Below are 23,262 nucleotides of genomic sequence, written 5' to 3'. Positions count from 1 at the left end.
CACCATCACTCACAGTCCCTGTCCTTAGGGACTGCCCACAGGGGAAGGAGACAAAGGCTGTAGGTGTGACTAATGGTGACAACAGTGCCTCCATGGCTCTGTAGAACACGGAGGGGAGATGATGAGTGGGAAGTAGAGGCTTGGTTGGGGTCTTGAAGGATGAGTAGGAAGTCAGCTGAGTAATGGGCTGAATGTATCATGAAGCTGTGTCGGGATGGCAGGATGTATGCTAAAGATGTAAAGGATGGTGTACTGAAAAGGAAACTCAGCATTCATTTTCTGTATTTATTATTTGTAATACTCTTTATGTAGATTGCACAGTGACAAAAATGGAAGAAGGAAAAATAGACAGGGACTGAATAATTTCCCATCTCCATTGACAGCCCAATAATCTGCAGCTGTAAAATCTTTGTGAACGTTAAGCTTTAGCATCTGTATTAACTCTTCTTTGGTTTTAATATTATTCAGACCAACATCCAGTTAGCAATTAGAATAACCTTTAAAAAATTAGAACATTAAAGTTTTGTCATTAGATTTACTTTAAAGAATTAGACCATACTTTCAGGTGAGTTTCTCCAGAAACAGACTCTGAATCAGAGATTTGAGTACAGATAGTTTCTTTGGGAAGGTGACCCAGCAGCCCCAGCTGGGGACTAGGGCCGAGTTGGGAAGGGGGAGGAAGCCAGTGCAGGGTCTGTGAATGAGCGGGTCACTGCTCCGGGCAGCTGGGCTCAGTCCGTGTAAGGATTTCTGGGAGACGATGTGGATTTTTGAATATGCCTCAGAGTAGTTCTCGAGATGGGTAAGAAAGTTAGGATATTTTAAGTCCCAGTCTTTTGTCCAAATGAAGTCTTACACACAGGCTAAACCAGGAAGATAAAAGCAGACTTGAGGACAAGAAATAGCTCCATTTCTACACACTGTCCTGGGTTAGCCTGGTCCTTGGTGCCAGTTCCCCTGCTGTTGGGCTCCCTTGGGAATCTGCAGGTCTGAAGGGTATCAGTGTTGAAGAATGACTCAACACCAGGCAAGGCTTGAAGGCCACCAGAAGGTCCCCATGGAGAGTGGCTCCTGCCATGTCCTGTGGGGGCCATCACAGAGATCACTGAAGTCTCCCCTTCAGCTTTTGCCTTTACAACATGCCCCTGTGCATGACTGATGCCTTTCCTCTCTGGAGGACTATGGTAGATTGCGCTGGACTTGGATAAAGTTTACATTGTAAGGATAGCTGCTTGTGGGAGCTATTACTTTTGACATTAGATTTTGACCAGGGAACACCAGATAGGGTGTGTTTCATTATAAGTAAAATTGTTGACCTTGAATATATTCTGAGTTAGTTTAGTGCCGCTGTTAATAAAAATGTGTTGCAGGTAAAGTCACGTCTGACCATGTGGAGTAGATTTGAACTCTTTGTCCTGTGTGTTTCCTCCTCAGGTTTCTAATGTCCAGGCGCGAGCTGTTGTGCTGTCCTGGGCTCCCCCTGCCGGACTCTCCTGTGGGCCGCACAGTGGCCTTTCCTTCCCCTGCATTTACGAGGTTGCCTTATCAGACAAAGGACGAGATGGGAAATACAAGATAATTTACAGGTAGTGTGTGTTTCCAGTGTTTACTTTGTTGCTAGGTTGTGAAATTAGAGTTGTTAAAGAAAATAGGAAATAGGGTGGTGCCTGTGGCTCAATGGAGTAGGGCACCAGCCCCATATGCTGGAGGTGGTGGGTTCAAACCCAGCCCCAGCCAGAAACTGCAAAAAAAAAAAAAAGAAAGAAAGAAAATAGAAAACAAAGGAAACATCTATAGGCTTTGAAAATTTTCTTTTAAATAGTTCAACTTAAGAGTTAGTAATTGTTATGATGTCAAGGATTAATCTTGTCCAGAGTAAGTATTAATTAACAACAGAGTAGTGCATGGTGGTATTGATATTGGTGATGTTTATCACCTGACTGTGTTTGCTGTCAGTGTAGTGAACATTTTTCATTAATATTTATCAGAGTGAAAACTGGCTGACTCTTAGTTTTTGCATACATTAGACACCATATGATTACCTCTTACTTTCAAATCCAGCTCTTTCTAGTCCTGTTTTTAAAAGTTCTACACTATAGTTTCCTCCACTTCACCCTCCTCATTATCCTCCACAATTGCTTCCCAGCCTGTAATAAAGAGTATTTTAAAACATTTCATTATGAGGCTTTCTTAAATGGCCAACAGTTTAGTTAACAGAATAAGGGACTCTCCCTATCTGCTTTATGGACTCCCAGGAGTTGACCATTCAGACAATTTATATCTGTTCTAAATGCAATTAAGAATTTCAGGGTCAAATCTTTCTCCCTCATTAGGAGTACTGGGCAGTACTCAGATGTGCAGAGCTGGAACCAGAAAGTCACTTTTGTGTGAACCACTTGTTTGAGCTTTCTGTGAGTGGCCCCTCCTGTCCCTGCCCACACCCGGGGTAATGTGGCTGTATAGACCTTGCTTCTTTCTGTGCCCGAGACGTTTGTTTGCCCTGTGTTTCCCTCCTACTGCAGTTCTGCCAACCTGTGCCTCCCACCCTGCTCCATAGATGGTTTTGTCCCTGACAAGGAAAGCCCTTGGCATTGTGCCCTCTGTGCAGACGGCCCCCAGTGCCTCTTCTTTGGATGCCTGCAACAGTCTGCCCAGGGTCTGCGCCCTCCACATTGCTCCCCTGCAGCATGGGCTCCACACAGTAGAGACAGAGGTCAGACTAGAGCACTGCCCTGCAGGGACACTCCACTGACTCCCCACTGTACCTAGAGTAAAATCCCAACTCCTGACTCCAGCTCACACCCATCACATTATAGTTTGAAAAATCAGAATTAGTAGAGACCTTAGAGAAATAGAGCCATCTCCCTCATCCCTGGCAAGAACCTTGAACAACGCAAATAGAAAATAGAAAATACAGTATTCCCAGGATGTAAAACCTGTGTATACAACAAGCACTCAAAAGGGCTAGGCAAATAGCAGAGGTCAAAAGTGGAAAGGTTGGAAATGGGGTGAAGAGGAATGCTGCTATTTGCTGCCGTCTACAGCTGCAGTCCCCAGCCCCCAGGCTGTGGCCTCTTAGGAGCCAGGCCTCACAGCAGGTGAATGAGAGGAGCTTCACCTGCATTTTCAGCTGCTCCCCAAAACTCCCATCATGGCCTGAGCTCCACCTCCTGTCATAGGAGAGGCAGCATTGGATTCTCATAGGAACACAGACCCTACGGTGAGCTACACATGGCAGGGATCCAGCTCATGAGCTTCTTAGGAGAATCTAATGCCCACCCCATTATGGAAAAATTGTCTTCCATGAAACCAGTCCTTGGTGCCAAAAAGGTTGGGGACCACTAATCTGAAGGAAGCAGTCACCACTGCCTGGGTAGGTTGTTGTCTGGATTTGCTGATTCTTTGGATTTTTTTTTTTTTTTTTTGAAGAGATACTGAAAATCTCAATTACACAAACTTTCCTATCATTAAACAAATTCTGCAAATGCAAAATTTTTTCTAAATTACAATCTATGTCAAACAACAGAGCTTTAGGCCAGATGTGGATAGAGCTTCTAGTTTGTAGCTTTTGAAAAAACTTTATTTGGAATAATTTCAAACTTTTAAAATGTTGCAAAAATAGATCAAGGAATAAGTGTATATACCCTACCCAGATTCACCTGTTACTAATTTTATACTTGTTTTCTTTATCATTTGAACCCCTTCCTGTCTCCCTTTTTCTGTTCTCTTAATCTGTAATTTTTCTCATGAGTTTTATGTGTCATGGTTTCCTATTGGTAAGTAATTCAGTGTATTTTCCATGAAAGAGAGTATTCTTCACCAACTACAGTGCAGTTATTGACTTTGTAAACTTACATTGATACTATCATCTAATCCATTGTCTATTTTCCATTGTCTATATTCCAGTCTTGTCAGTTGATCTAAATAATGAATGTTATCTTGAAAAATGTTACAGCATTTTTCTTGCCTTCCAGCACAGGCCCTGGTCTAGGTCAGATGCTGCCATTAGTAGTTCAGCCTCTTTAATTTGGGACACCTACACAAGATTTATTTCTCTTTTGTGATCCTGACATTTTTGAAGAATATAAAATAAGCCATACACACCTCTCTCACTTTTTTGAAAATTTTTAATGGCATATTTTTTATTCTTGTTGGTTGCTTCTTCATGATTTGCGTCGAGGTTCATTTACAACTTTTGATCACATAATGGTGTTCTTCCGTGTGATAGAGCTGGGTGTGTTGGTAGGTGAAGGAAGCATGTTATGATTTCATCAGGAGAGTCCAGAGTTGCAGTAGAAGAGGTTCCTGCAAGGGTCGCTCAGAGAGCTACCTTCATTTGTTCATTCATTCATTCATTCGCCTACTTATTTACTTTTATGAAGTGATAAGACCTTCCAGAATTTTATTGGTAGTTAACCGTGCCACTTTTTAGACCTAGGATGACATTAAAAGGAATCTGATTTTCCAGTCCAAAACTAATAACAATACTAAGCAAGAAATTTTATTTCTGCTTTTGGGAGAGTTAGACATAATAGTTCTTGAATTATTATATTACTAACAACCCAAATGTTAAATGTTTTGCTTTTGAAACTGGTATTTTCAACTAATACTAATACTAATGATTTTTCTTTGCAGTGGAGAAGAATTAGAATGTAACCTGAAAGATCTTAGACCAGCAACAGATTATCATGTGAGGTAAGTTAGGGTACAGGAGCTAAGCTGCTCTAGAGAGTCCAAGTCATACATGTACCTGTGTGCTCCCTTTGGGAAGTGTTTGGTGAGTGGCACTTGCCTCACTAAAAGTGCTGGCACTGTGGGTCCCAGGCTGTTTATTATACCCAAGAGCCCAGTGATTAGGACACACCAAGGTCCTTCTGTGAACAGAGAGACTAAATGTGAACTGATGGACTAAATGGAGTTTTAAACTTTTTATTTAAATAATTTTGATTTTACATGACCTTCTAAGATCTGTTAGGCTCCATGGTATAGTATGTAATACTTTGTTTTTGTTAAACAAATGAATTTTTACCATGGATATATCAGTGTTTATTATGGCCCATGCGTATAAACTTGATGTTCAGACCAGATGACTAAAGAAGAAGCCCTGTCCAGGCTGTGTGTGGGGCTCACACCTGTAATCCCAGCACTCTGGGAGGCCATGGCAGGATTTTGAAACCAGGATGAGCAAGAGCAAGCTACCATCTCTACTAAAAATAAAAGAAAAAGAAAAAGCTAAACGTTGTGATGGGCACCTGGAGTTACACCTACTCCTCAGGAGGCTGAGGCAAGAGGATCCCTTGAACCCATGAGTTTGAGGTTTTACTATAATCCATGATTCCATGGCACTCTTCCCAGGGCAACTAAGTGAGACTGTCCCAAAAAAAGCCCTTTTCATGGTATAAGAATACTTTTAAACCTTAAAGGCCAATTGATTTCTAAAGGGCTACCTAAAGAAACATCCATCCATCCATTTGCAAATGGGCAGATCTCAAATCCATCCATCCATTTGCAAATGGGCCCATAACATTTAAAAAAAATTTAATTTAAATTTTTATTTCATTTGATACTTAAGTTCACCAGGAAATGTAATTTTATTTTGATGCACAACAAAAGATTCTCTTTTCTTCAATTATATATGTGTACATAAAGATGGTGTAATAAAATTGCAGACATCAAGTACATATCTTTTATTATACTTTACAAAAGTTAATTTACACCGGGAATTCCTTTGTCATTTTGTGATGGGGTGGGAGGCAGGGTTGCCTAGTAGGAAGGGAATAAAGCAGGTGGAGACTTCAGTTCCAGTCTGGGTGTGCCATGAACTGGTGGTTTGGACTTTGGTCAAGTCCCGTGGAACTCTGTGGCTCAATTTTTTTGGTAAAAATGTGGGAAATCAAGGATGTTAAGTGGTTATAATATCTTACCAGTTGCACAAGTGCTTCCAGCTCACTTTTATGTGTAATATATGTAAAAGAAAGTTGTTCTTTTATATTCCAGCATAAGGAGCACATCTGCTCAGCTCTTATTGCCCAGGTAAACTCTAGTCCACCCATTTATTCCTCTATACATAAAAGATGTTGGAGTTTGAGTCACCTCACTTCTACGCAAACAGTCTATGTGAAAAGCTTCATATAGGTAATACAGACATTTTAACAATGTTGATTCTTCCCAGCCATAAGCATGCTATATTTTTCCATTTGTTAACATCTTCAGCTATTTCTTTTCTCAAAGTTTCATAGTTCTTATAGAGATCTTTCACATCCTTAGTTAGATACGCTCCCAGATATTTCATCTTCTTTGGCACTATTGTAAAGGGAATAGAGTCCTTGATTGTTTTTTCCCCTCGACTATTGTTGGTATTTATAAAGGCTACAGATTTGTGAGTGTTAATTTTGTATCCTGAGACGTTGCTGTATTCCTTGATCACTTCTAGGAGTTTTGTAGTTGATTCCTGGGGTTTTCCAGGTATATAATCATGTCATCTGTGAAGAGTGACAGTTTGATCTCCTCTGGTCCTATTTGGATCCCCTTGATTGCCTTCTCTTGTCTGATTGCGATGGCTAAAACTTCCATTACAATGTTAAAAAGCAGCGGAGACAGTGGGCAACCTTGCCTGGTTCCTGATCTGAGTGGAAATGATTTCAATTTTACTCCATTCAATATGATACTGGCTGTGGGTTTGCTGTAGATGGCCTCTGTCAGTTTAAGAAATGTTCCTTCTATATCTATTAAGTGTTCTGATCAAGAAAGGATGCTGGATATTATCAAAAGCTTTTTCTGCATCAATTGAAAGAATCATATGGTCTTTGTTTTTTAATTTGTTTATGTGATATATTCTATTTACGGATTTACATATATTGAACCATCCTTGGGACCCTGGGATGAAACCTATGTGGTTGTGATGTATAATTTGTTTGATGTGTTGTTGGATTCTGTTTGCTTAGGATCTTATTGAATATTTTAACATCAAAATTTATTAAAGATATTGGTCTATAATTTTCTTTTCTTCTTGGGTCTTTTCCTGGTTTGGGTATCAGGGTGATATTTGCTTCATAGAATGTGTTGGGAAGTATTCCTTCTTTTTCTATGTTTTGGACAAGGTTAAGTAATACAGGTACTCAATTCCTATTAAAGCACCTCTGTCATAGTTTAAAGACCTGGAAAAATAAGTACTTCATTTTATATGGAAACAGAAAAAGCCTCCAATAGCCAAGACATTACTCAGAAATAAAAACAAATCTGGAGGAATCATGCTTCCAGACTTTAGACTATACTATAAATCGATATTGATCAAAATACCATAGTACTGGCACAAAATAGAGAGGTAGATGTATGGAACAGAATTGAAGACCAAGAGGTGAACCCAGTTACTTATAGTCATTTGATATTTGATAAGCCTATCAAAAATATAATTTGGGGGAAAGATTCCCTGTTCAACAAATGGTGCTGGGTGAACTGGCTGGCGACCTGTAGAAGACTGAAACTGGACCCACACCTTTCTCCTCTAACAAAAAATTGACTCTTACTGGTTAAAGGACTTAAACTTAAGAAACTACAAAAATTCTAAGAGAGACTGCAGGGGAAACACTTGAAAAAATTGGCCCAGGAGAATACTTTATGAGGAGGACTCCCCAGGAAATTGAAGCAACATCAAAACTACATTATTGGGATCTGATCAAATTAAAAATCTTTTGCACTGCCAAGAACACAGTAATTAAAGCAAATAGCCCTCAGAATGGGAGAGGACTTTTTGCAAGTTATATTTCTGACAAAGGTCTAATAACCAGAATCCACAGAGAACTCAAACTTATTACTAAGAAAAAAAACAAGTGATCCCATTTCATTGTGGGCAAGAGACATAAACAGAAACTTCCCTGAAGAGGATAGGCGCATGACCTACAGAGACATGAAAAAAATGCTCATCATCATTAATCATCAGAGAAATGCAAATCAAAACTACTCTGAGATACCATCTAACTCCAGTAAGAGTAGCCCACATCACAAAATCCCCAAACTACAGATGTTGGCATGGATGTGGAAAAAAGGGAACACTTCTGCACTGCTGGTGGGAATGTAATCTAGTAAGTTCCTTTTGGAAGGAAGTTTGGAGAACACTCATCGATCTAAATGTAGACCTGCCGTTTGATCCTGCAATTCCTCTTCAAGGTGTATATCCAAAGGACCAAAAATAATTTGACAATAAAGATGTTTGTACCAGATTGTTCATTGTAGCCCAATTTATAATTGCCAAGTCATGGAAGAAGCCCAAGTGCCCATAGACCCATGAATGGATTAATAAATTGTAGTATATGTATACTATGGAATACTATGCAGCATTAAAAAAATGGAGACTTTACCTCTTTTATGTTTACATGAATGGAGCTAGAAAATACTCTTCTTAGTAAGGTATCTCAGGAATGGAAAAAAGAATATCCAATGTACTCAGTACTACTGTGAAACCAAATTATAATCACTCACATTTGCATATGAAAAATGAAACACAACTATAGCCTAGGATGAAGGAGGGAGAGGAGAAGGGAGGGAGAGTTAGTAGGGGGACCACACCTATGGAGCATATTTTAAGTACAAGTTGGATCTATGAGGTGTAGAACACAAATGTCTTAACGCTGCAGTTGGGTAAATGAGGTGAGGCTATGTTGATTAGTAGGATGTAAGCACTCCAATTTGTACAAATAATCAACATATTGAATCTCACAATGGCATAAATGTATTCCTGATATATGTACAAATGACTTAATAAAAAAAAATTAAAAAAATGAACTCCCCCCCCAAAAAGGCTTTATATAATTTGTGAAGGTAAGATGATCGTAGAAATGATCAGCCATTCTTCAAAATGGCCAATTCCAGAAAATGTAAAACTGTGTAGGAGCCATGAAGGTGATCTGTGATTTGTTGTTAACATGTTTCTTTTTTCTTCATATTCTAACAGTTTGTGGTATTGCTTTGCTGAAAGTTAACTTTATTAATTTCCTGCTCTCTCATGAGCTCAAAGTATCCTTTTTAAGAGACTTAGTGAGTCTACCCTTTACTATTCATTCTGTTGTTCCCTTCATTTTTTTTTCAGTCCTTATTACAAATGGTAAACTCCAGCATGCCTGCTCATGGGAACCTTCTGGGCTGATAAAGGGGCAGTTAGTAGATTCCCGTGAAGGAATGGGAACATGGGGTGGTTGGTGTTAGCACGCTTGGGTCCAGACTTTCTTCTGACACATTTGGGGCTCCTCACGTGTGGTGTGCGACACACATGTGACAGCACACATACACAGCCTAAGGTGCCACCAGCAAAATTATTTTGTTCTAACTATCTGCTTGCCAGGAAGATAGAAAATTCTCTTTCCATAGTGATGATTAATTTTAGTATTTTTATTTGAAAGCTCTCCCCTAACGAAAATGTCCCTAGTCCAGATTTTAGTCTTTTGGCCCTGCCTAGTGCACATTCCATATAGAGCATTCATTCTCTTTTCTTTCACAATATTTCCTTTTTCAAGCTAAAGACGTCTTAACACGTCCAACTCTCACTTAGGTATAGCTTCCTTTGCTGGTGTGAGGGAGGCAGTGTGATGCATACAGGTCGTGGCAAGGGCTGGAAGTTAGCAGCTCTCACACACTGAGAGCACTGTGCTTGGGCAGCATGGAAACGTCTTTGGCCTTGTATATAAGCCTCGAAAAGACAGCATGAGAGATGTGAAACATGTGCAAATCTGTTATAAACCTGTGGAGTGGTGAATAAATATGACTTTTTGGTTTTTCCGAGGTTGTTGTGGTTTTTCCACTCTCTGAGACTTGAAGAGGCAAGTTCTTTGAACCTGTTTATACTTTGACCATAACACTCACTCTTTTATTGAGATGAAGATACATTGGCACTGAAAAAAAGGAGCTAAATCCCTTTTTATGATGCAGTTAACATTCTAAAAGTCTTAGCTCTAGGAATGTGAGCTTTTATCATATGCAGTAGCCTCAAATATAATTTTAAATTTAGTAGTCACCTATAAGGCCTCCAAAGACTGCTCTGCTTGGAAATAATTTTCTCAGTAAATCTCCATAACAGCAACTACAGAACAATTTCATTACTGGACAGCAACAAAATGTATAGTTTTATTTATTGCCATTTTTATTTGTACCTTACTAATTTAGAAAGTGTCACCTTGGTAGAAGTCTGTAGAACCAGTCATAAAACTTACAGTCCCACACAATGGTACATTTTTCTTTCAAGTCTTAATACTACACGTTTTGACAACTCCATTCAAGGAAAGACCTGTTAAGCTGGGCCATGGAGCCTCTCTCAGACCTCCTTGCAAACTCCTCGTCACATGATCTTGCCACTTGGATGCCACGTTGCTTGTTCCATATCTTTATGTAATCCTGCTTCTCATTTTCAGCTCCCTCCCACCATAGTAAGTTTTGTGTGAGTTTGCCAAGCATATGTACAAACCTCTTTTTTCTTTTAGTATCAGTCTCTCAGTCAGAGAGAACTGTCACTGAACTGCCGGGTGCCTGGCTCAGTGACTTGGCAAAGGCAGCTCTTACACCTACTCACTGTACTAGGAACCTAGAGAGACACTGGCATCCTGTAGACCAGTGGTTCTCAACCTTCCCAATGCCTCCTAATGCCACGATCCTTTAATACAGTTCCTCATGTTGTGGTGACCCCCAACCATGTAATTATTTTCATTGCTACTTCATAACTATAAATTTGCTACTGTTATGAATCGTAATATAAATATCTGATATGCAGGATGTATTTTTATTGTTACAAAGGGGTCACAACCTACAGGTTGAGAACCACTGCTGTAGACAGTGTGGTGGGTCATGTGCCATGTGCCTGTGTCAGTTCAAGTCATTTGAATCAATTCCACATGGAAAATCCTGAGACATTTCAGGTTTCAAAATGTTTTGTATGTCATTGCCATGAATTTGTTCAGTCACTATTTTTTTTTTCTTTTAGTGATGACTAAAGAAAATAATCTCCCATTGTAACATTGATTCGCAAACTTCAAGTCTTGGATCTTGGCTCAGATTTTTAGTAAAATCATCACTTTTATAATTTTTATCCAGTTCATAACATAAATGGCCTTTTTGGGTTTAACGTTGGTCTGATACTTAAAAGAAATCTATTTGCAGTTGTCAGAGCCTATTTAGTCCATGCTTCCGTTACCTAAATCCAGTTACACAAAAGCTCGGTTGGTGTGTCTGAATACTGGGGAATAGAAAAATCCACTGCATAAATACTATGTTAAGTATGTAAGTTTATAAATGTAAACATGGTGATGCACTTATTTGTACAAATAAATATCTATACCTATTCAAAAGTATGTTGTCTGTACATGTTCCTAAAAAGTATATTCCCTTTTATTTTGATAGTTTTATGACTAATAATGGCATTGAGATAATCATTTTACTGTGAGAGTAAATAATTTATATTTTTATTGATGATAAGATAATCAGGAATTTGAGTGACAGAATGGGTAACAATTTCATAACAAAATTTGTAGCAGTTTTTTGGTCATCATCATGAACAATTTGGCAAAGTTGTCCAGAAATGATATCATTACAGAAATGTAATGACATTTTCCAGAAAAATTACATGATGAAATATTACCAAGAGTGTGGTCAATGAGCACAGTGCAGGGTTATGAAACAGGTGTTATTGAGCAGAAATTACAGATCTTGCTATGTAACATGAGCTCACATGTTTTCTGAAATTCTGGGATCTCATATTTCATAAGCACTTAGCCTATGTTTAAGCTGAAATAAATGGGAAAACCCATCACCAGATTACTTATATTGTTAGAAATATGATTTCTGGGAAAAAATGCAAAAGACACTAAATAGTTTGCTGATTTTTTAACCCAAGAAACTGACCCTACTGTATGGCTCCTTGTTTCACATGATTTGTAGGGAAAACCCACGACCGTCATGTAAAAAATACTGCAATGTTTCTGAAGTATTACATCATTTCTAGTGACTTTTCTTCTCTGTAAAAATTTCTGGTAAAAGTTACTGATTACCATTACAGTCAGTTGCTATTTACTATTTGAACTGGCAGATAACAATCATCGGATATTTAATCACATCCCAAAGAAGGGGTGAGGCCCTGACTGCAGGGAGTTTTCTTTTGCATATCTTTGTGCAGGCCAACAGTCCCTGACTCCCAGTGGTGTGCAGTTTTAAATAGCATGTGAAGGCAGCGCCTGTGGCTCAGAGGAGTAGGGTGCCGGCCCCATATGCTGGAGGTGGCGGGTTCAAACCTAGGCCCAGCCAAAAAAAAAAAACTGCAAAAAAGACCAAAAAAAAAAAAAAAAGAATTTTAAATAGCATGTGAAGTATTTGTATGGTGTGTCACACACTTACATCACTGTATGAAATAGATCTTGTTTCCCTTACTGACAAACATTGATGTGTGAAAAAGGCACCTAATTTAAACAGACTACTGTACATTAAGGTTAAAGACAAGGCAAAGACTCCATGTGGCCCACAGAGTTCTCCATTTTTAACTGCCTCAAATTTCAAAGCTGTAATCAGGTTCCTTTGCTTTTATCCCCAATGCTGTCCTTCTACCTTGGCCACCAGGAATTTCCACCACTCATGACCTTCTGGCCTGGAGGAATGGAGTGCTGACTATTAAGTCTACTGAAAAGAAATAAAAACTTAACTGGGTCCAGATTCACCTCTGCTCTTATCCAGAGGGAACTTTGGTACCACCCGTTTCTGAGCCTTGGAGTGCTGCTCGGCACTTGTAGGCAGATGGCTGGTGCTTGGAGATGGGGGCCGCATGTTGGAGGTAGGAGCCTAAATGGGCAGAGTGGACTGGGCGCGGGCCAGGAGACAGTCAGTGTGGTGGGGATTCTGGAGAGCTCTCTAGCACCTGGCCCGTCTGGAGGAAGCTGCTCTAGTTGTCCATTACTGCAGCACAGGACAGGAGGCGAGTGTTGCTGCAACTTTTGGTTTTTAAGAGAAGCCTAGAGTTATTTTTTTTTTCAGTGAGAAATTTCCAGATTTTTTCCAGTATAGGCTTAATTTTTATTTCAGCTTTTAAAATTCCAGATATCATAAAAATAAGATAGTGTTTTAGTGAGCTCTAACCAGCCAACTTCTTACAACCCTGCCCTCCGTAACTTTGAAATAAGGTTCAGATATTGTATTATGCCCATATAAACTATATTACTGTCATCATATGTCCACCTAACACAAACAGGAAAGTAATAATTGCTTAATCTCTTCAAAATCCAGAGACTGTTCCCATTTCCCCAGGTGTCCTAAAAGTGTCAATTTTTGTTGTTTTAGTTAGTTACAATTGGAATTAAAACATGGTTTGGATATGTTATTTGGTTGTTAGATTTTAAATTTTCTTTAATCTGTAGGTTTTTCTTTAATCACCTTTTTCTCACTTGCAAGTTATTTGTTGAAATAATTGGGGGGGTCACAAGTGTGGATGTCACTCCTCACATCCCTGTTGTGTCACTCACTATGTTCTCCTGTCCCCTGTCTGTCCTGTAAAGTGCTGAAAGAGGCTTTGTGAGCTCCAGGATCAGCTTCTCTGGTGAGACAATTTCATGAGCGGTGTGGTCTTCTATCTGGGTCTCTCTTTTGCTGTGATCAGTGCCTATCCCCTTTTATTCCTAGGTGTCCTTTTATTTAAAACATCATCTCTGAGCACCTTCCCCACGCCCATGTATTTTGGGCCAGATATCACCCATGAGTCAACAGTTGGAGAATTCTGATTTATCAAAGTTCAGACTTGCGTCTTGCCCGTGTCTGGAACATTCTGTGATTCATTTAATATAACTTAACTCCCAAGGAGCCCATTCTGACACATAGAAATGATCTTGCCACATCTGCCATTCAGTTCTGTGTTATCATTCTTTCCTAGAAGTTGGGTGGGCACTGTCCCAGTCACACGCACCAGTTGTTTGAATCAGATGTCGTGGTGTCCTCCCATGAGGCAGATAGGTCAAGTGCACTTTAAACACGTGTTACCTTTTAGGAGGGAAAATAGACATTTCTGTTACACGTTTGACTTGTATGGTCTCTGTGATTTTTTTTTTTTTTAAGACAGTCTCACTTTTTCACCCTGGGTACAGTGCAATCATAGCTCACAGCAACCTCACACTCTTGGGCTCAAGAGATCCCCTCAGCCTCCTGAGTAGGTGGAACTACAGGTACCCACCAAAACACCTAGCTAGTTTTAGAGACAGGATCTCGCTCTTATTCATGGTGGTCTTAAACTCATGAGCTCAGGCAGTCCACCTGTCTCAGCCTCCCCAGGTGCTGGGATTACAGGCATGAGCCTGGCTTTCTGTGAACTTAATGAGCTGGACTTGGAGAGATGACTTTGTGGAGCACAAACTTACTCAGGACCTACCTTCCATAATGTTACCTTTAGCTGTTGTGTGTGTTTATGGGTAGAGTGAGGGAGGTGGTAAGCAGAGGCGGGGCAGGGCAGCGTAGCGCTCAGCCTTCAGGAGCTGAGTACAGTCGAGCCAGCTCTTTAGCTGTGTGGCTTTGGGACATTAACTTCATCTCTCAGAGTTTCCTTTCTTCTGTTTGAAAGGGGTAATAAGGTTTCCTCACCTCATAGAAAAGGTGGCTATAAGAATTAAAGGCTTGGTATATATTTATCAACTCTTTGGATCTTTTTTAGGCAGCAAAGCCTTCTTTGTTCTCTTTTTGAAAGAATATGTTTTCATTTTTTAGAAAGTAAACTCCTTATATAAAATAATGGAAATGTAGAAAGGAAGATGATAGAAAGTCAGCATAACTCTGATAGGAACATGGTGGGGGGTGTGTAATGTTAAATGCCTTTGCTTCGTGGCTTCTGGGGAGAAATCAGTCACATATGTTCAGTGTTGAGCCAAGGGTCACATACAAGACGAAAACCTGTAGTCTTGACACTGTGTACAAGAGTTAAATGTTCGCATAGATCTAACTGTACCTGAATAGCTGAATTAGAGAAAGATGAACTCGGCGGGAGCAAAGGGTTTCTAGATGTGAAATATCTGTATTTTAACTGAATAGTACCGGGTTATAAATCCAAGATGGTGTCTGTCCTGGCGTTTGAACTTCTGTGCTCTCTCTCCAGTCTGTGGACTCTGATCAGTGCTTCTTACTCCTTTTCACTCATCTCTTTTCCCTACTTTTGTCCCTTTTCCAAAGTCAACCACAGAGTAGCTTAATGGTTTTTAGAATGTGGATGTGAGATTAAGGCACATTTTCTTAGGCAGTACTGATCAGAAGAGAATGTTCTATCTTAAAACAAAGCTCGTGGCACACAGTGCAGCAAAGTTCCCATGGGAAGGCCTGTCACCTGTTAAGGAGGACTGCAGTAGGTCAGGGCAAGACCAGCAGATGGAAACAGGAGACCGGGTGAAATCCTGTTGTCTGCTGAAGGTCCTGGGCAAAGCAGAACAAAGAATCCTGGTCTCCTGTGAGGAGCCACTGTCACTGACCGTCGTCTGCTTGTTTTCAGGGTGTATGCCACGTACAATTCCGTAAAGGGGTCCTGCTCGGAGCCTGTGAGCTTCACCACTCAAAGCTGTGCGCCCGAGTGTCCTTTCCCTCCTAAGCTGGCCCACAGGAGCAAGAGCTCATTGACCTTGCAGTGGAAGGTGAGTACCTCAGAGTGCCGAGACCTCTCTCACAGCTGTGTCAGTCTGTAGCCATTTGAGGTCTTTATTTAGCACTATTCCAATTTTTTAATAGTGTTGGGTTTTCTGCATAGTACTATGTGAAACTAATTGTGATGTTAAAAGTTTTTGTCTCTATAAAAATTAGGCAAAGAAGTAGGAGTAAGGAACTGCAAAATACCACTTTAACTCAATTTGCTGGGGAATTTTATTATCTTTTAGGGCAGTGGTTCTCAACCTTCCTAATGCCTCCTAATGCTGTGACCCTTTAATACAGTTCCTCATGTTGTGACCTCCAACCATAAAATCATTTCATTGCTACATCATAACTATAATTTTGCTATTGTTATGAATCACAATGTAAATATCTGATATGCAGGTTGTATTTTCATTGTTACAAGGGGGTCACGACCCACAGGTTGAGAACTGCTGTTTTAGGGGCATAGACAAAAACTTTATAAATGAGATAAGTACTTAAAATACCTAAGTTTCTATCCCAGAATGCAGTCTTCTGATTTCAAGATTCTTCTTTTATAAGCACCAAAGGACTGCTGCACCCCTTTTAATAAAGGGATTTCTTCTATGAGGTTGGGATTCAGTTGAGAGGCTGCCCTGGAGGATCTAGTGGGCTACATGTAGCCTTGAGCCCACAGGTTCTCCACAGCTCAGTAAAAAGTTTTTATGGAAAAAATTTAGAGGCCGGGCATAGTGGCTCATGCCTGTGATCCTAGCACTCTGGGAGGCAGAGGTGGGTGTATTGATTGAGCCCAGGAATTAAAGACCAGCCTGAGCAAGAGTGAGACCCTGTCTCTACTAAAAATAGAAAAACTAACCAGATGTTATAGAGGACATCTATAGTCCCAGCTTCTTGGGAGGCTAAGGCAGGAAGATCACTTGAACCCAGGTGTTTGAGGTTGTTCTGAGCTATTACACCATAGCACTCTACCCAGGACGACAGAGTGAGACTATGTCTCTAAAAAGAAAAAAAAAAGTTAACTAAATGTCTATAAAAGACTGAAATATATAGTAGTTTTAATGAAATGTAATTTACTGGCTAAAAATAACTGTTACCAAAGAGAGAGGTCCTATTGCACCTTTCTTAAGGGGTATCATGAGCTTGTGAGTCACAGTTATGTGTTTACAAGAAAACAGTAAATTATCTTATCAATAACTGAGTAGCAGTTATTTTATATATCGATACTTTAAAGTATAATTTAAAATATAAAGTTTATTAGAGATAGAGATAAAGATTTATGGTTTGGGGGGCAAACTCTAATGTGTAGAAGAAATAAGATGGCCAGGGAATCCATTATTGGTGAAGAAATATTTTACCTTCTTCTATCTAGACCGAGTGTCAGTTTACCTAGGGAGTCAGTAAGCAATCGGGAGAAAGTGCGGGCTTCTCTAGATTCCTCGTGCAGCCGCTGCATTCTTAGCACCAATGGCAGCATTGACTGTGTTATTTGGACAAAGGCAAAGTTTAAACTGGCTTAGAATCTGAACTATTTTATTTTCCTTCCTGGCTTCCAGGGATAATCCAGGTCAGTGATTCCCTACCTTTTCAGAGTTTTAACACCCAACTAGTCATCATTGTTTAATTCCTTGGAGCATATACATCCATTTAAAAATCTGTTCTTTACTTACACATATATACATATATAAATATATCTTTTCTTAAGGAAAGAATTTAATCCATTTAGTTTGGAAAATAGTAATTAAAGAAATCTTTAGATTAGCAGAGGGATCTGGGTTCTTAGAAACCTAAAGTTGGGAATCACTGATACATCTTCCACTTAAAAACTGTGTGGACTTCAGGTCTCAGGAAGGCCAGCATCTCAAGCTGTAGTGGGACAACTGCCAAGGGACGTTCTTCTAGAGAAATCTATGAGCCGTCATAGACATAGTCTCATCTCAGCAATGGGTTCTTGCCTAGACTTTGATTTGCCAGGCTTTGGAACTTTAAATGTACCACTATCGTGTCCTCAAACTGGGCCCACAAAAGCCTGAAATTATAGTTCAGGATTTACAGTACTCATCTGAGATCTCAGTTCTGCCCAAAAGGCAGAAGGGGGAGAAGGAAGGAAAGGAGGGGGAGAATTTCTTTATTAATGTAACTAACAACGTTTACTGAGCCCAGGTGAGGTATTGTTATTAAAAATGGCAGAGCAGTAGCTAGGGTTTGCTGAGCACCCCTGTAAGACCCGGCCTTTTCTTGGTGACCCACACATTCTTCCCTGCACTTCCCACACCTGTCCATTCTTGAAACAGTGAGCACCAGGTGGTGGGGGACAGGGAAGCTGGCGTGCTGGGACTTTGTTGCCTCCTGTCCCCAGCACACTGAGCTGGTTGGGCTCTCCTCTTTCTCAGGGGAGAGTCAGGCCCAGGCATGTGTGAAGTGGGGGATATGATCTTATTCCACTTTTTGGCTGCCTCCCCCACCTTTAGTCCCCTTTCTCCAAATATGAATGCTCCAGGGACCCCTCGGTGGCACCCCTCTGGCTGGTCTAATCCTGCATCTACCCTTTTACCCAGAGTTCTCTGCTTCTCTCAGTGAAGCAGATCTCAGCAAGATTTTAAGAGAAAAGCAAATGATGAAACTTTTTTTTTTTTGTTAACATCCAATTGTTAATTTTCTCTTTTGTTTTAAAAGGGGAACCCAGAGGACACAGATGGCTTTCTAATCTTAAGTGCTTAAAAAAGAAAAAACAGGTTATAGGGGGGAAGGTATAAAAATAAAGACTTGACTGTGCCCCATCAGACGCCTCAGGGGTGTCTGTGCTTCTCTGCTGCCTTTCCCCTTCTGCTCTTGAGTTTAAAGTGTCTCTAAGAAGTTTTCTTCCCAGAGGAAGTAGGATACCATGAGGGCGTAAAGGTAGGAGGGTGGGTGACAGGCTTGGCTATTTGCCGAGTTTGATTATTAATAGTGGGGACTGTTTCCGCAGTTGTAGTAAAGTTGGTGTGTGATAAGTTGACCACGAAAATGCAGGGACTTCCAGAGCACAGGACTGATGTAGACATTATATTTGAATGAGTGGGTAGCACTTTAGTTTTCTCTGTGAACAACTTTATCTAATCTCATTTTATCATTTTTTTTAGGCACCAATTGACAATGGTTCAAAAATCACTAACTACCTTTTAGAATGGGATGAGGTAAGCTTATTTTCATATTCATTAATTTAAATACCATTTTGAGAACAAAATTTATAAACAGATATCATCTTAATCTTTCATAAGTTGTGCTAAATGCAGAAAGGGGGAATGTAGAGAAAAATGTAAGTCAGTCGTTACTGTTCATAGAAAACAAAGTTGGATTGAAACCGTGTGATGACTTTTATGCATCCCTATATTTTTACCTGTCTTATTTGCTAGCAACACTACTGACAGAAAAAACAGTCTTGATCTATTTGGAGTCTCTAGTGTCTGGCCAATCATTAATTTGTGTTAAAAATTGACTACTTTATCATCTTGAGTTGCGTGGATGGTTTTGATAAGGTGAAGCACAGCGTGGCTTAGGAGGCCTGAGTGGTTTTCTTTTTTGAATGCCACATGTGTTCTCCAGTGCTGCACTGTTGATAGTGGAGCATGGGCGGAGGTCTCCTTGTGCCCAGGTGTAGATGCCCTCTGGCTTGGATCACTCTGTAACTGGTGCCCTCTTTGCTCTTTCTGTCACCAGAGGCTTATGGTATCCAAGGTGGGGTCCCCATCCTCACAGACACTCTGTGGTGGCCTAGTGCGTTTCTGGCCCCGCTGATGCTGTACACAGAACCTTGGGCCAGAAGCCCAAGGCCAGAAGCCTTTCCTTTCTGTCAAAGCCACACTTTTTGTTCCTGTAGATCTCAGTTCTACTTACTCACTTGCCTTTGCTTTATTCCATCTTTCTGTAGTTGCAAAGACAGGCTTGAAATTATAAGATTAAGAAATGGGAAGTTGGGGAGAAATGCAAGTTATCTAGTCCCTGTGACTTCAGTTTGAAGGGACTGAAAGGTTCAGAACTTAGGCGTAGGCAGGAAGTCACTTGGCAAAGGCAGGAAGATAGTTTAACCAAAAGTAAAATGAAAACTGGTCTGACATTCTCATAATGAAATTTTGATGGGGAGAGGGAGTTCTCATCACTCTCGCCTGGCTTACATCTGAATAGCTTGAGTTCATGTTACCCAAGACAACCATCAATCATTCTTAGGTCCTTGTGTATTTGCAGATTGCTGAGACTTAGAATCTGTATAGCCTACAAACTAGGTACTTATTTTATTTTATAAGGTGGATGGATTGAAAAATGAAACCATCTGTACAACACAACCTTACAGATTTGTACGGGCAGTCAGAATGTTGGTGAGGAACCTGGCTGACCTGTGAGCACACAGTGGCATCTTCCTGTCTATTCTTCTCCCAGTAGGAGTCTGTTTTTATGTGTGGATTCGTTGCTCTGACCAGGTGTTTCTCACGTGTATTTGTGTATGTGTGGGTGCATGTCCTGGCCTTTTGCTGTTTCTCTGCCTAGAACCATAAGGAGGGCCAGACAAGTTGAGTACATCCTTGAATGAGAAGCCTCCAAGGGAAACTCAGATTCTGCAGGAAATGATAAAGGTGGCTCAGCTGCTGAAGGGTTTGGTCCCTTCCCTTACAATCTGAAATGAAAGGGACTTGGCATGATACTGAGAGGGAAGTTGTCACAGCGTCTGATGAGAGCGAGTGGCCCTGGCTGATGACTGTGTGTGCTCAGCACGGTCCGCTGTGGACCGTCTGATGAGAGCCAGTGGCCCTGGCTGATGACTGTGTGTGCTCAGCACGGTCCGCTGTGGACCGTCTGATGAGAGCCAGTGGCCCTGGCTGATGACTGTGCGTGCTCAGCACGGTCCGCTGTGGACCGTCTGATGAGAGCCAGTGGCCCTGGCTGATGACTGTGTGTGCTCAGCACGGTCCGCTGTGGACAAGCAGTCACAGATGTTAAAATGGTTGGGATCTGCCCTTCTCTTTTCCCCTTCTTGGCCTCCTTCCATCTTTTCCTTTCTCCCTTAATTCCTTGCCTCTTCTTCCTTTTTATTTTCTCTCACCTTGAAACTCCTGCTGGTGTCAGTCCTGTTGAGCTGGGGTAGGAGGGAGATCCCAGTTTAATTGACTCTTACCTCTGCCAGGCATCCTCTGACTTTCTGTGGCTTAATAGTCATTCTCTGTAAAAACTCCTGGACCCTAGACTCTGGCCTTCAGGTGTAGGTATCTCCCTGGCCACTGAGGGTAAATAAAAGACACCGGAACTGGGAGATCTGCTCCAGGACTGATACCAGGCAGCTGGACCATGGTGCTGCCCACAGTGCCTGTCTGCGAAAGGCAAGTACATCAGGCCATCGTTGGTGTGCACTGATGTTTACATTCTCTGAAAACTGACCATCTAGGGGCATCTCTTCTGATAAGAAAATATTTTGGAATCCTTTTTGCTGTTGTTTGGACTGTTTGTCTATTAATTATTTTAGCATTTATGGAGCCTACACTTCTGTGCCTTGACTTTGTATGCCATCCATTGAGGGCCACAGGGTATAGGAAAGATCATATGTCCTTGAGGTGATGGCGATGGCTGGAAAGCTGCCCTTACCTTGTCCTCTTGATGTGCTCTTAGATACATATAAAACAGGCTTAGCCCCATGCTTCTCTGACTTTTCTGTACAGTGGCTTCTTTGCTATATATTATACCTCTCTAATTTTTAGTCCCTATAGAGATGAAAAGTGGTACCACTGGTTTTCCTGGCAATGGGAAATCAAGCAATAGAAACCTGTTGGTCCTGCCCGCCCTCCTGCCCTCCCTTCCTCCTCCCACCCTATTCCCGCCTGCCCCCTAAAGCGAGGCTTCTTCTCTTCTCCTCTCTCCTCTCCAAGCATATCTGCCTCTGTTGTCCAGGGGCCTGCAGAAATAACTTATGTATGGAAAGATGGGGAAGCAAAACCCTGCCTGAGGGCGGGATGGGTGCCCAGTCAGAGCCCCACGTGATGCTGTATGGGTGCAGCACCCTGCCCGTCCCTGCTCTGGTGTCAGAGTCCTGACTGGTGAGTCTGCCTGCCCCATGTGGCACACATGGTTATGTGCGTGTCCCTGTGACCCTGTATCTTTATTATAGTGTAGCAGCACTGGGTAGAATGCCAGGATGTTTTATTCTTCTATTCAATTTGTAACCACCTTTCCAATAAAATGATTAGTGTAAAATTTGAAAGTGTTGGTAAAAGGAAAATGCAAGGTGTCAATCCCAGTTGTCAGCTCTCTGAGAAAAAGGCTGTCATGGAAGAAGAGCACAGCCTTTCCTGCCAGGATTCAGAGTGCTGTGCTGCATCAGTGTCTGTGGAAGGGTGCCTGAGCCAGCACCGGCGGTGTCCTGGTCCCAGAGCACAGGGCAAGTGTCCCCATGGGGAGCAGAAGACAGAGCCCTCATGGTGCAGGGCAGCCTGGCAGCCATGTCTCCTGATGTTGGCATTAACTTTATGTCCCTTTTATATAGAATTCACTTGGAGTAAATTGGCATCAGTATCATGCCAGGTCCATTTCATTTCAGATTGAAATTACTCACTAGTAGTTCAGTAAGAGGTTGGCTGCCTGTTTTCCATCCATTAATAAATAACTAGATAACCCATTAAGTTTTAAGTCAACGTGAAAGATACTGTGGAAAGTAACTAAAATGGAACGTGTGGCTGTCCAGCTGTGCCCATCAATTTCAATCTTCACTTGAACCAGATCAGTTTTTATTTCTTGGGAAGGTCCCACCTTGCTGGGACACAGGCGAGTTTTAGTGTGCAGAGCTGCGGGGTTTGAAGACAGACACTGCATTTCATAGCTCTCCCTCTAGCTGCTGTTGCCCTCCGTACAACACTGCTTGTTATGAGCAGAGAGGCAGAAGGTTGTTCTCAAGGCAGTTTCCACTTGATCACTGGATGAGACATCATCATGTTTTGATTTCCCAGCATTCCTGCCCCAAGTTTACCTTTTAGTCTATAGGGAATGGTCATTCTGAAGGCCACTGAAAGCAGGTCAGAAGCTCCTAATGGTTTTTCTCCTGCTGGATTTTTATATTACACCCAATGCTGACTAAAAAGAATAATCCTTTATGAATTACTTCGGTTTTGTTCAGAATTATGAATAGGAGAAAGCATCCTAACTTTTCCCCACAGGAGAACAGTCTCAGAAGCCAGGTTCCTCCAGGCAGAGGCTCTTCAGCATAGTCTCAGGCCATGCCTCTCCCTGCCGACCCTCCTGTGCTGACTGGCCCCATGTCACTGGTCTGCCTGGTGGGATAGTAGTGTCCAGTAAGGTGGAGTTTTTCCCTGGAGGAAGATATCAGGGAAAGATCAAAGTTCTTGAGGCTTCTAGGGTAGTGAGGAGCTGTTAGGAAGAAGAATTTAGGGTCTTTGGATTGAGTCACTCACAAATCCCTGCCCAGGCTGTTTTAGGTCTCCTCAGTAGACAGTGCTCTGGCCCCTTAGGTCTCCTCAGTAGACAGTGCTCTGGCCCCTTAGGTCTCCTCAGTAGACAGGAGCTGGCCCCTTAGGTCTCCTCAGTAGACAGGAGCTGGCCTCTTAGGTCTCCTCAGTAGACAGTGCTCTGGCCTCTTAGGTCTCCTCAGTAGACAGTGCTCTGGCC

At 41.4% G+C, this 23,262-nt stretch overlaps 1 protein-coding gene across 2 annotated transcripts in view; it reads left to right on the top strand.

Annotated features, from left to right (window-relative positions):
• FNDC3B (fibronectin type III domain containing 3B) overlaps positions 1-23,262 on the top strand; it is a 371,182-nt gene that overhangs the window by 264,231 nt on the left and 83,689 nt on the right. For both annotated transcript variants that reach the window (XM_023515748.1, XM_003794293.3), the window contains exons 8-11: positions 1,435-1,586; positions 4,636-4,695; positions 15,488-15,626; positions 18,741-18,794. In XM_023515748.1, coding sequence (XP_023371516.1) covers positions 1,435-1,586; positions 4,636-4,695; positions 15,488-15,626; positions 18,741-18,794 — 405 coding nt within the window. The remainder of the gene's footprint in view (positions 1-1,434; positions 1,587-4,635; positions 4,696-15,487; positions 15,627-18,740; positions 18,795-23,262) is intronic.

This window comes from Otolemur garnettii, unplaced genomic scaffold, assembly GCF_000181295.1.
Source record: "Otolemur garnettii isolate 467f Iridium unplaced genomic scaffold, OtoGar3 scaffold00078, whole genome shotgun sequence".
NCBI lineage: Eukaryota > Metazoa > Chordata > Mammalia > Primates > Galagidae > Otolemur > Otolemur garnettii.
Note: the sequence above shows the minus strand (reverse complement) of the source record. Positions and strands in the feature narration are given on the sequence as shown.